This window comes from Oreochromis aureus, linkage group 23, assembly GCF_013358895.1.
Source record: "Oreochromis aureus strain Israel breed Guangdong linkage group 23, ZZ_aureus, whole genome shotgun sequence".
In the NCBI taxonomy this organism is placed as follows: domain Eukaryota; kingdom Metazoa; phylum Chordata; class Actinopteri; order Cichliformes; family Cichlidae; genus Oreochromis; species Oreochromis aureus.
In genome coordinates this window covers 10,808,872-10,821,572 of record NC_052963.1, presented here as the reverse complement: position 1 = coordinate 10,821,572, position 12,701 = coordinate 10,808,872, and the positions used below count along the sequence as shown (strand labels likewise).

General features: G+C 41.7%; 1 protein-coding gene across 1 annotated transcript in view; it reads right to left on the bottom strand.

Annotated features, from left to right (window-relative positions):
- Positions 1–12,701, bottom strand: part of LOC116328881 (interleukin-1 receptor accessory protein-like 1) — a 317,602-nt gene that overhangs the window by 32,212 nt on the left and 272,689 nt on the right. Inside the window, exon 7 of the mRNA XM_039606438.1 lies at positions 7,127–7,259. Within this exon, the coding sequence (XP_039462372.1) occupies positions 7,127–7,259 (133 nt within the window). The remainder of the gene's footprint in view (positions 1–7,126; positions 7,260–12,701) is intronic.

Below are 12,701 nucleotides of genomic sequence, written 5' to 3'. Positions count from 1 at the left end.
AGAAGTATCAGAATGGAAGAGAAGGGTGATTTAGGGGACTTTTAACCTGACGTGGTGGTTGGTGTCAGAGGTTGTTTTACTGGGATTTTCCCACACAACACAACAATCTCTAAGCTTACAGAGAATGGTCTGGAAAATAGAAAATATCCAGTGAGCAGCAGTTCTCTGGGTGATATTGCTGTGTTGATGCCAGAGGTCAAAGGAGAATGACCAGCCTGCTTTGAGCTGATAGGAAGATACTGATGTACTGATAGGTACTGAAAGTACCTCAAAAAACCACTCTTTAAAACCAGGGTATGAAGAAGAGCATCTCTGAATGCACAACATGTTGAACCTTGTAGCAGAGGGGCTACAGCAGCAGAAGACCACGCCAAGTGCCACTCTACATTGTAAATACCCTGACTATACTCAGTGGTTAACTTAGCAAAGCTAAGACATCTGTTTAGCTTTGCTAAGCTAACACATCTAAACTTTAGGTCTTTCTAAGCGACTAGTTCCACCTTCATATGGAGAATTTAATAATTCTACATATATTAAAGTACTAAATCACATATGCACTGTATACACTTCAACAAAGGTTTGTATTATTAGGCTTTTATTTTCAGACGGTACTGAGCAGTGCTGAGTTTGCAGCACTAATAAGCAGAGACCGTGGACGGTGTAAGTACCCTGATTTCCCATGATATATCCAAGAACGTTAATTATAGTTAGAAAATGAAATGAAATTTTATGCTTGAACTGCTGCTCAAAAGGGTGCTCTATGCCCTTACACCGGGGGACTGAAACTTCTTCTGGTTTCAAACTTCGGCAGCACGGTCTTTAAGTCTGCATTCTGTGCTGTGTCTTCTCACGGATCCATGAAGTCATGTTCTACAGCCACAATTTTTTTTTTTATCAACCCTGAATCTCAGTGGTGAAACATTGTGCCAAAAGCTCCATTTCATGTATTACAGGCGGCCCCTTAAGGGAATACTCCTGTGTGATTAATTTCCATTTCAAAGCTAAAAGCTCATGGAATGATGTCAGCGAGTGGGTTTGAAGTGGTGCACACTCAAATGGGAACAAAAAAAATGAAATAAATAATAATGCTCAGAGGGAGACAGCATCTCACAGTGGCACACAACAAAAATATGTGTTTTTAAAAACTTGAATGCGTGTATACTCCTCATGTCTGAGCCTGCACACACATACACACCTTCAAAGTAGCTCACGGTCACGGTTTTGATTTCTTGCCTTGTTACCTCATTTGACTATCGTATGAAAGCAGGTTTCTAACTGCATGCGGTGAGCTGCTCACTATTCCATCTTCTCATCTTTATTATACCACCTACGCAGTGTCGCCACCTGCCAGCCCCCTCCCCCTCCACCTCCACAGTCCCCTTAAATCCTGTAGGCTCTAATTGGCCCGGTGTCCTTCACGACAGAGAGTGGTGCTGAGAGCTGGACGGAGCATGCTAGCAGGCTAATAGAGACATCTCGAAATGCCAGGTCACTGACTGGGCCGCTAACTCTCCTCCCAGCCTTGTCACGCTGCTTATGGTTAACCTTTTCTTTACATGGCATTTGTCGACAACAAGAATTTTTCTAGTCATACGTGCACACCGTGAAAGGGGTACATCGGGGCAGGATACGAAACACACATGCTATGTGGTTTCTGCAATACAGACACGAGCAAAAACGACAAATATAAGTTTGACAAATAAAAAGAGTGAACTATCTCTTCGCTTTTATTGATTCAAAACCATTAGTTTAATTAAATCAATCTATGTTTTTGACATTAGTTTTCAATCAGTAATTGAATTACAGCTAAAGGAATTCAGTGTATTTATACTGTGTGTTCTTGTTACCCTTATCTGAATTCCCCTGTGACGACAGCAGAGCAAAGAAACCCATTCTTAAGGATTAAGAATTTCCTCTTCACTGCTACAATTACTTCTTGCCTGCAATTTTTTTTAACCACATTCGACTGTGACCACAGTCACTGCACAAATACATTATACTCAGTGTGCATTAACTTAGAAGAGCTGTCTTTTCTTCTTTCAACATATTTACTATGTATATTTGATTTTTTTTTAGGGTTTTATAATCCTCTTCACAAAATGGGTGTAGTACTGTCTTGAGCAACCCCTCATTTCTTGCTGCAATCACTACTTATTACAACTGTACAAGCTTGAAAGTCAATATTTGGTATGACCACCTTTATTCTTCATCACAGTCTAAACTCTCTTTCTTTAAGCAGTCTTCAGGAATAGTTCTCCAGGCTTCTTGAAGGACATTCAAAGAGTTGGCTGCCTTTTGCTCTGTTCTCTGTTAAGATGGTCCCACACTCCTTTAATAATGTTTAGGTCTGCGCTCTAAGGAGGCCAATACATGACTGATAATGTTCCATTTTGTGCTTTAATGTCAATCAGTTGACACTGATTTTCAGTGAATTTCTAGTTTAATGTCCCAGTTTCCCTTCTTAAGAGAAGGGAGAACTTCTTGACAGAAACCTTTCCATTCATACAGTTTCTGATAAGGTTTCAGTGAGCAGTGGATGGATCATCTGAAGTGTCAAATGCATCTTTCAGATTGTGTGTCAGGTTTCTCTGGATTTAGTTGTTTCCTATTTCTGCAGTTTCCTCGTTGTTTTTAAGGACACGCTGCACACCATACTGAGATATGCCAGGTTTTTAGGTAATAGCTCTTTAGGAATCACCTTGCCGGTGAAAAAATGCAGTTTTACGGCTGTCAAACTGTTTTATCTTTGGTACTTTTCATGGGTTTAACTAAAGAAATGGATTGTTTTTAATGTGTTTTTGTGACAGGCTGTTTAGCAAGTACCTAAAGATACAATTGGTTCTCAAGTTGTCTGTTATGTGTAGACAAACCACTGGTTTAGCTCTTCAGTTAGCTGCCTTTCCAAAGCTTGAATGATTCCTATGTCAAGTTGCAACAAAGAAACAACACAAACATTCCTTTGAAAATGGTCAGGTATAAGGACTGGACTGTAAGTGAGTGGAAAAGCAGCCAGTGTCCAAAGAAAAGACCTTCAGAGAGCCTGGAGGACTATTGCACATGACCATTTTTTAAAACTACAAGAAAGTCTGGCTCCTTGGAAGCATAATATAAAGAAATAAAGGTTGGCTCATGACTTTTGCACAGCACTGTATATCCCGTGCTCTATCTTTATATTGATCCGAGATGTTTAATTAAACTGTTGCTATGTTCTACTAACTTGATGGTTTCCACTGTTTCGCACGTTATCTTTTATTAGTCTCGGCGGTCGTGTATTGATGATGAGGATTGATTATTCATTTAAGAAGGGTGAGCACTTTGCTCTGGATTTCGATTGACCTTCACCGCCTGAAGATCAGTGCATAATCTTGAACAAAAGTACAGCATTGGTGTAATGGTCTGCCCTTGTTAGTCCGTCAAACAAGGAAACTGTGACCTTTTCTCGGGCCTGTGATTAAGCAAAGATCAACCATGCTGCAATTTTGGCAACATCACAGACAATATGAGCCATCTGAGGCTGTAATCCACCCAGCTGACAGTATTTTACGTGCCAATTACAAACTGATTTAACTGCATGACATCAACCCACTGGTTAACTGGCCACTTCATTATGTACACTCGTTCAACTGCTCATTAAAGCAAATATCTAATTAGCCAAACATGAGCCACAAACTAAAAATATTTAGGCATGTAGACATGGTCACGAGGGTGTGCTGACTGGTGACTTTGAATGTGACATGTGTTAGTGGCAGACAGGCTGTTTGAGTAGAAACTGCTCATCTGCTAAGACTTTCAAAACCATGTCTAGTTTTTAAAGGGAGAGTGCCAAAAAAGAAAACACCCACTGAGTGAAAATTTAGAGGCAAAATAAACTGCAGATGGGAGAGATCAGAGAAGCGTGGTCAGACTTGTTTTGAGGTAATAGATCAATAAAAAAGTCAACTCTTTACCAGCAAGGTATGACAAAAGAGCATCTTAGTATATCAAACCTAGAAGCAGGATGGATCCATCCTGTCTTGTAGCAATTTAAGCTGCTGGCACAGTAAGTAGTATTTTCCAGGCACCCTGTGGGCACCCTTGTACCATTAATATGCCAAAGCTTCCTGTGTATCAGTGTTTACCATATCTATCCCCTTTTCAGAAGGATACCATCTCACAAAGCTCATATCGTACACCGATCAGCCATAACATTATGATCACTGGCAATAACACTGATTATCTCTTCATCGTGGCACCTGTTAGTGGGTGGAATAAATCAGGGAGCGAATGAACATTCTGTCCTCAAAGTTGATGTGATGAAGAAATGGGCAAGCGTATCTAAATACGGTCATTTCTAGCTCCAAAAACCCAATATGGTGGTGGCCAAATAGCTTTCAGTTTAAAGGGTTTCCTTAACCCATATGTGATGGTACATTACCTAAATCTATCTTTTATATACAGTCTATAAGTAGAATAGTGGATTTGCATCATGGCAGTGCTGCCCATAAATCTACAGCATTAGGACAGTTATTAAGCTAGAAAAGGGGTTTCTATGTGTATGTGTAGGCATATGTAATAAAGTGACCCTGCAGCTAAAGTAAACAGATCCCATCTTACTGCTGTAATGTTGTAAATGTAGCAGCAAATCTATCAAATTTCCAATCACAGGTGAAAAATAGGCCTAAAGCAGAAGCGATACCATCAGCTACACTTTAGCAATGGCACGAAATGTCTGCTTTGTTTTTTATGGCTGATCCAAAGTGAATCAATAAAAATGATTCTGGACAAGTTCCATATGTCAGTGCCGTCAAGCTAAAACAACACTTTTCACCATAGGTCCAGTTCATCGTTTAAACATGATGGAAATCCAGCTTCTCCCAGTGAACCTTTCTTTCTCTCCCTGTATAACTGCATTGCTGTCAATCATGACTGAACATTTATGATTGACAGTATTAGACGCCTACTTATTATAGGCATATAATAAAAAGAAAATCTCATTTTCTGCAAGGTGAAACTTTAAAAGTGCGACAGTTCCTGAAGCTCTATTGTTTACCTCACACGACTTGTCAAAACTAAAGGAAGAAGAGTCGCGTCTAGGCTTCATTTTTGGATGGTCAACCAGCCTCGGTTGATGCTGATATCAGAGTAAACAGACTTCTGTTTTCATTAATGAGCCAAAAACATGGTGGTCACTCGAATGGAAAAGGAGGCTATTCAGTTGGAGTTTCCATCTGTTGTGCTGCTGCTGCACTTTTGTTTAACTGATGGAGCAGTTCCTGAACTGCGCATATACAGTACATGCTGATAAAGAATGCATAGCTACCTGCATTATTAAACAGCCACATACGGCATTCATGAATATCAAATGCTCAATATGAATATTTAGATGGTAGCTTGGTAGTGAACGGTTCCCTTCATTGTTTGGTGTGTTGATGGGTGGTCACAGAGTTGTGGCAAATTGAGTTTAAATAGGTGTTTACCAGTTCAGCCTAGGGGTCCTGTGCTGCTTTTGAAGAGATCAGAAGTGACTCATGAATATATTATCGTATTTTGTTCCATTTCTGCCGCTATAATTGGTTTAATAATGGTCATATGTGCATATTTTTCTTAGATTTGTATCTTTTTGCCAAATCTGGACACAATTTTTATTATACACTATTTGGTTTGGAAAGCTCAAATTTCATGAGATCTCACTGTTTTGGGGACGCCTCCGGCTCATGCTTGATGGTGTGCAATAACCTAACTGTCTTCTGTTTTCCATTTTGCCTTTGCAGAGGTCTCAATATGGCCTGAGTGAAAGTAGGCAGTGTGAGATCACTAATTGGTTTCTGGACTCTGCATTTTTATACCTTAACATTTTTGTTTTGGCTGCTGTACCACAGGGTGGAGTGGCTGCTTGTCAACTAATGCTAGCAGGCTTGGTTAGCAAGCTGCATCCATAAATTGCACTGGTGCCAAGTGCAAACATAGAAACCTGCTGTTTAGTGCCAACTACCAAACTAAAACAAAAAACAAAAACTGGAGCACACACTTAGATGAGCTCAGCCAGAGCAAGCCATACAACTGCATTAAGAATATTTCAAACAGCTGGCAGCACATCTGGTGGCTAGAATTGTTGCCTCACAGTAAGAAGGTCCTGGTTTGAATCCACCTCTGTGTGGAGTTTGCATGTTCTGCCTTCATGGGTTCTCCCTGGATACTGTCACAGTCCAAACACATGGACGGAGTTAGGTTAACTGGTGATTCTAAAGTGACCATAGATGTACATGTGAGTGTGAATTATAGTCTCTCTGTGTTAGCCATGCAGCAGACTGGTGAACCCTGCCTCTTGACCTAGCTGGGATAGGCTCCAACCTATGGTGAATTGGATAAGCAGATGAAAATGAATGGAGGTTCCAAAAGGCACAAACACAGTTGAGAGGTTGAGTTCTACGATGGGAATTAACAGAAAGGAGGCTGGAGATAGCAAGCAGAGTCTATTAAAGCAGCCACAGCCTTAAATATAAGCTTTAACAGTGTCCAGCCTGGTGAATTATGAAAAACAACCACCCCCATACAATCAGCAAATTAGCTATAGAAACCAAAACTGTTATTCATACAAGACTGTACGCACGCTAATCTAAAGGCTATAATTGGGTATTTTGACGTGAGAGTCTGTGGGAGCTGACTCGCTTTTGAAACCAGCCTCGAGTGGCCACAGATGAACTGTCATTTTGGCCACTCTGGCTTCATTTAGCTGCCCTGGAAGTTGTTGCCTGGTCTAGTATGTGAGAGAGTGCAAAACCTCACGGTGTTCACCTGTCGAGAGGGGAGAGAAAAGGTAGGAGGGAGTGTTAAGAAAAATCCCTTACAATAAACTTGTCTCTGGAAATGGCTGCCCCTCCCTGTTCTGGTAGATTCTTCCTGTTAAAGTTTTTCCTCCCCACTGTTGCCAAGCTGTCGTCTAATTGTTGCGGTCTTTTTCTCTATTATTATTGTAGGGTTTTTACCTTACAATATAAAGCCCCTTGAGGCAACTGTTGTTATTTGACAATATATACAAATAAAATGGAAGTGGATATACAGATAATAAATATATGTATTTTAAAGTTTACACCTTCCTTTCCCAAAATATTCCCCATTCATAAAATTGAAGCTCTGAAGTTCTTACTTGACGTCGCTCTCCTGAATCCTCTCCTCATCCAGGTCCTCGATAAACTTCTCCCCCTTCATCCAGTAGATGAGTGGACTGACGTCTCCGCTGTATCCAAAGAACGCTCTGCACGTCAAGTTAACTGGACTTCCTGTGGGAGACAAGAGAAGGAGTCGCCTGATAAAAATGTTACAAACGTTAGCCCTGAGATACTGATGACTGTCGAAGGGTCTGCCCTTGTACATAAGCAAGTGTCCTCTAAATAAGTAAATAAGTACATAAATAAATAAAAATAAGAGACCAGAGTGTTCTTTTCCAAATATGGTGGATAGAAATACCCACAAGATATGATATCTGATGCCTGACTTACAGAACCTATTCTCTCCTTCTTCTTTTCACCCTCTGAAACACTCCACGACAGCCTTGCTATCCCATCAGTTCCTAAACTGTTCCTCACTCTCCTGAGGTGCCATCTTAAACCACACTCGACCGTTTTTAAATTCCCCGACGCCCTCTTAAACTTTAAAACGCGCTCTTGAACCCTCTTTCATGCCAACTTTGTAACACCACTGTACCTTCACAAAAGCTCTTTACGCTCCTCCAAAGCTCCCTTCTCTGTCAGATCCCACTTTTAAATTTACATCGCTGTATTTTGCAGGAAGTACTTTGGAAATTTTTAAACACCACAGTGTGGTACGGCTTTTAAGGAGGAGGAGGAGGTGGCTTGTGCCGGTAATGAATGCAAAACTCACAATTCAAACCGCACAGCCTAAGCAGGAGTTCAAATTGCACATTATCGACTCAATTATACTTGTATTGCTGCGATAAGAGGATATGCCCTTATGGGTCTGTGGAAGCAGACTGTGCCTAAGTCAGCCTTCATTCATATTTCATACAGCTAACATGCAGCTTTCAGTGTGAATCAGAAAATAAAAGGTGTTTATTCTCTCTGGCAAAAATCCGTGCTACAGCGCAGTGGCTTGATTGCACCCAAACTCCTTTTTAAGTGCTCAGCAGTGCATGGTAATGGTGGTTGTTTCATAACCATTATCACCATTTGGGTGCAAGCAACTTCCAAGAAGTGAAAACCTGTGAATTACTGCCAGACAACCTAACCTATCAAGACTGGAAGAGGTTGGCCCTGTTAGATACCACGGTCAAAAAAGAAAAAACTAACTTGTGCTTTAAAAGACGCCAACATCAACTTTGAAAGGGCAAAAGCACCGACTGACGGAGCGAATGTTTGAAGGGGCCTGCACATAAAGTTTAGAGATAAAGCTTTACATACAAACAAATGCATGCAAGGAAGTGGCCTTACTTTTATCACCTAGGAACAATAATCTCATTATGAGGGCTGTCAGTGAGCCCGCTGTCATTCCAAGGGCATCAGATGCTTAGTCAAAGCTGCTGGCATCTCAAAGAAATGCAGAAGGTGTCCTGTGGTGATGACACTGAAACCTGCCTCACTTCCAGCTCCATTGAATGCTTGTCATTACACTGAAACACATTGGGTACTCTTAAGCATCTTCTTTCCAGTATGAAGTCTTATTGATAAAAAGGGTATTTTTGAACTCAAACTATAATGTTTTCCTAAAACTAATCATACATCCAACCTACCAGAGAGGACCACAAGTCAGTTCACTCCTACTGCTGGTTGCAAGATAAATGGAGTAGGGTTGTGTCATGAAGGCCTGGGTTAACACTGACCACCATTGGTTGTATTGATTAGCTGGGTGCTGCGGGGGTCATCTTAGGGGTCATTGTATTGTTGGGGTTTTCTTCTTATTGTTGTAGAGTCTTTTCCTTACAATATACTCTTCTTGTGATTTGGCGCTACATTATAAAAACCTCCTCTTTCTTACATGGGTATTCTAACATAACGGCTTAGAGCTTAAGGAGTTAAATATCTTAAAATGCTGACCAACTGGGAAATGAAATAAATCCATATCCATAAGAACCAAAGCTGCAGAAAGCACAAAAACTGAAGCACATGTAAAAGTTTAACAAGGCTGAAAACAGGAAGAGAGAAAGCTTCCAACACCTCGGGTAATTTTTCTGTACAAACAGGCAGCGTGATGTACAGATCGACTTCCTGGGATGATCAGGGTCACGCACAGAAGACCCATATCAACACACAAGCCTCGTCTTTCACATCAGCAGGAGTTCCTCTTTCTGCATCGCTTCATTTTCAACGCACATCCTCTGTGACTGGAAGCAGATAAACCACTTTAAAACCCGTTTTCTCTCCTCTGCTCGGGATTAGAGACCTCTCACTCTTCTTTCACGCTAATCATATGCATGCCGCAACCGACGGCATATCCGTGAATCAGTGGCCTGTGCTGCGACGAGGGGGGGGAGAACCACCTCATCAAAGTTGGAGAATGACTCTAATGCATAAAAAAGTGGCAGATGATCAAGGAGGCTTCACCAGTTGTGTGTCCAGGAAGGCAAAAAGGTGATTCAGCATCTCTTCATTAGCTCTCCGTGCTCATTGGCCTGTGGCGAGGACTCAGAAGTCTGTGAGATGGGAGATAACTGTGGCGTATAATTGGGTACTTGCTAGTTCAAAGATAAAGGGATTTTATTTTACCAAGGCCTGCTCTAATTTGGCCCTCTAGTGCAGTCTAGCGCACTCAGATGATAGCTAAAGCGTTAACAGGGAAAATCTGGCTTGGAGATGCAGAAAAGGGCCTGAATTTGAGGTGTGTGTGCGTGTGTGTGGAGGCTGGGAGGAGGCAGTTTTGCATTTTGTCTCATGGCTCAAAAAAAAAAAAGAAAAGAAAAGTTGTCCACAGCTGAAAGATAAGGCTTGTGTGTGTGTGTGTGTGTGTGTGTGTGTGTGTGTGTGTGTGTGTGTGAGAGAGTGAGAAAATGAAAGAGACAGAGAAAATGAGTTTTGGGGATGGTGGGATCTGTCCTGGACCACACAGACACACACACGCACACACTTTCAAACACATTGCAACGCCTCTCAATTCCACTAGGGGTCTCTGTGGTGTTACAAAGGAGGCGGGCTGGTGTGTGCAGTAGCAGCAAATAAAACAACAACAAAAACAAGAAAAAAAAAGACCCTAAACACACCATTTTGACAGGTGCAGAGAGCAGTAAAAGGAAACACGGTTCCTCTCTTTCTTTTTTTTGCCACCTTTGATGTCAAGAGGCTTCACCCATAGATTTGAACAGCATACTGTGTTGTAGCATCGACAGCTAGACTGCTGTGCAGACACCAGTCGCAGTGTCATTCTCTAAGACTCACTCCAAGGGAGCTCCTCGTGCATATGGCTGCGTGTTATTCCCTTAACGATGCCGTGCTAATTTGTGCCGGCGTAGTTGCGAGCAGCTAAAGGCTGCAGAGGCAGAAGTAATGTGCTCAGTCTGGGAAATGCACAAACGGCCATGCAGGGATTTAAGCTTACTGATTTTAACATTCAAATCCCAACCTCTGGTCTTGGTCAGGGGGGTAAAGTGAGTCTTAATGCGATTGTCTCTCCTCTCTTATCTCTCTGAGCCTCCAGAGCATCTCTCTCAGTCGCTGTGGCTGCAGGACGGAGACGTCAGCAAAGATTCCCGTGGCAAAGGAGACAGACTTGAAGCTATGGAAGCGTGAGTTGCCAAAGAAGAACGGAAATACAGGGAAAAGGAGCGGGGATGTATGCATTTCTACATCTCTGACATTAAAGAAAGTGGAAATATGAGGAAAAAAAGACAGCTAGAAAAAGTTTGAAAGAGGAATCCCACACATGGGAGAACTGAAAGACTTCCTACACTGAGTGAATAGAGCATTGTAGTGCCCATGTGTGCTGACGATTACACATCACTACATCTGCATGCAGTGCGTGCACCATCCATGTCGACTTAATCTACCAGCGTTTCCCATTCAGATCCTAACAATCAAGCTCTTGAGTAGGGAAGCCTTTGTTTTCTTTATTCCTTCGCTTTTAACAGCCTTGAATAAATTGCAGCTAGCGGTAAAATACTTCAGAGAGGGAAGAGGCTAAGCTTTTCAGTACTCGTGATCTGAACAGCACTGAAGACGCGTACGGCATACAGAAGGTTTAATGTTTGTGGCGAGATGAAAAGCCATTTGGAAGCTTGCAATTTAAGACAACGTTATACATAAACAGCAAATTTTCAAATTACTGCTAATACATGCAAGTTTCAGATCTCGGCAAAATTGCTTTAATGCAATATTTATGTTAACAGAAACCAGCTGCAGTAGGAAAGACTGCTTCAAGATTTGAAGCTAATTCATGAATTCTGATAAGGTGGCAACAATAACAACAACTTCTTGCAAAGTGTGTTCAGCAGGTTGATGGTCATAAAGTGGGGTCTTCCTGTGCAGAGTTTACATGTGCCCTCTGTGCCTGAGTGGGCACTCCCACAGTCCAAAAAAATGGATGTTAGGCAAACTGCTGACTCTAAACTGGCCATGGATGTGAGGTAGAAAAAGTGCTTGAAGTGTAAACACAAAAGTGCTGCTCGAATATAAAATATGACTCAGAAGTTAAGTCTAAGACAGACTAGAAAAGCACTAAATGACTGGAAGCACATAACATCACCAACAACATCTTTGCAAAATGTCAGGATGTTATTTTGACTTTGGTGGAAATCTCTTTTCTCCCCATCCAAAAACTTGTTCTCTCTACCCTGATGAATTCACCTTCAATGCAACTCAACATAAAATAACTTGAAGATTGCCGCGCGGCTTGGCAGGAGAAGGATAGAAGGACGGTTATCTTGACTGAGAAAAAGCCAGAAATTGAATAAGCTGATAATTGATGGTTTAACGGGGGTTTCCCAGATTCAGCAGGCCGTCTGGGCCCTGGTTCTTGAAAATATGTTCATGAGAATGATCTGTCACCGAACTTGTCACATTCTAGCATTCCTGGCATCAGTTTTTTAAACACACTGGGTACCCGTTATGGTCCAGGCTAGTCTGACTTCAATAGAAGTACTGTACCTTATTGTCTGAAATAGACACCATGACACTGGGTAGGACTTGAGTATGTGGCTACCTAAAAAATGGAGAAGTTTGTTGTGGAGGGGAAAACATGAAAGGGGCACAGTGTGTTAAAATTAGGATGCCAAGTGGTCCTGGTCAAACATCCATATGTGGCCACTCGGGAGTAGAAGCTCTGAAAACTTTGAGCATTGCCTTCATCATCTGCTCGAGTGCTGTGTTCAGGCAGTAAAGGGTTACAGTAGTGACAGAGGCCTGTAATTGCGGCGGCTGGGTACCCACTCACATCAGCGTTGCCAGATGTGGCGGTTTAATTGTCTCTCTGTTCAGCATTCACTTTGCTTTGCTTATTACAGCCTAAGCCTCTCCAATCATGCATTTTAAGGCAGCCATTGACTGTGCTTTATTCAGTAGTCATTTAGTTATGTTCCCCCTCGCGTATGGTCAATCTCTTGTTATTCATACTTAGCACTGCACCTCATTATCACTAAGCAGGCAAACTGCCGCTGCCGTTTCCTCTAATTAATGCAGGTAAAGCAGATATCAAGAGACATAATACAATGTTTGCACTGTTTTCCTGAACTTTATAAGCATGTTAACATGTGGCAATCGTAATAGGAAATGCTCGGCGAT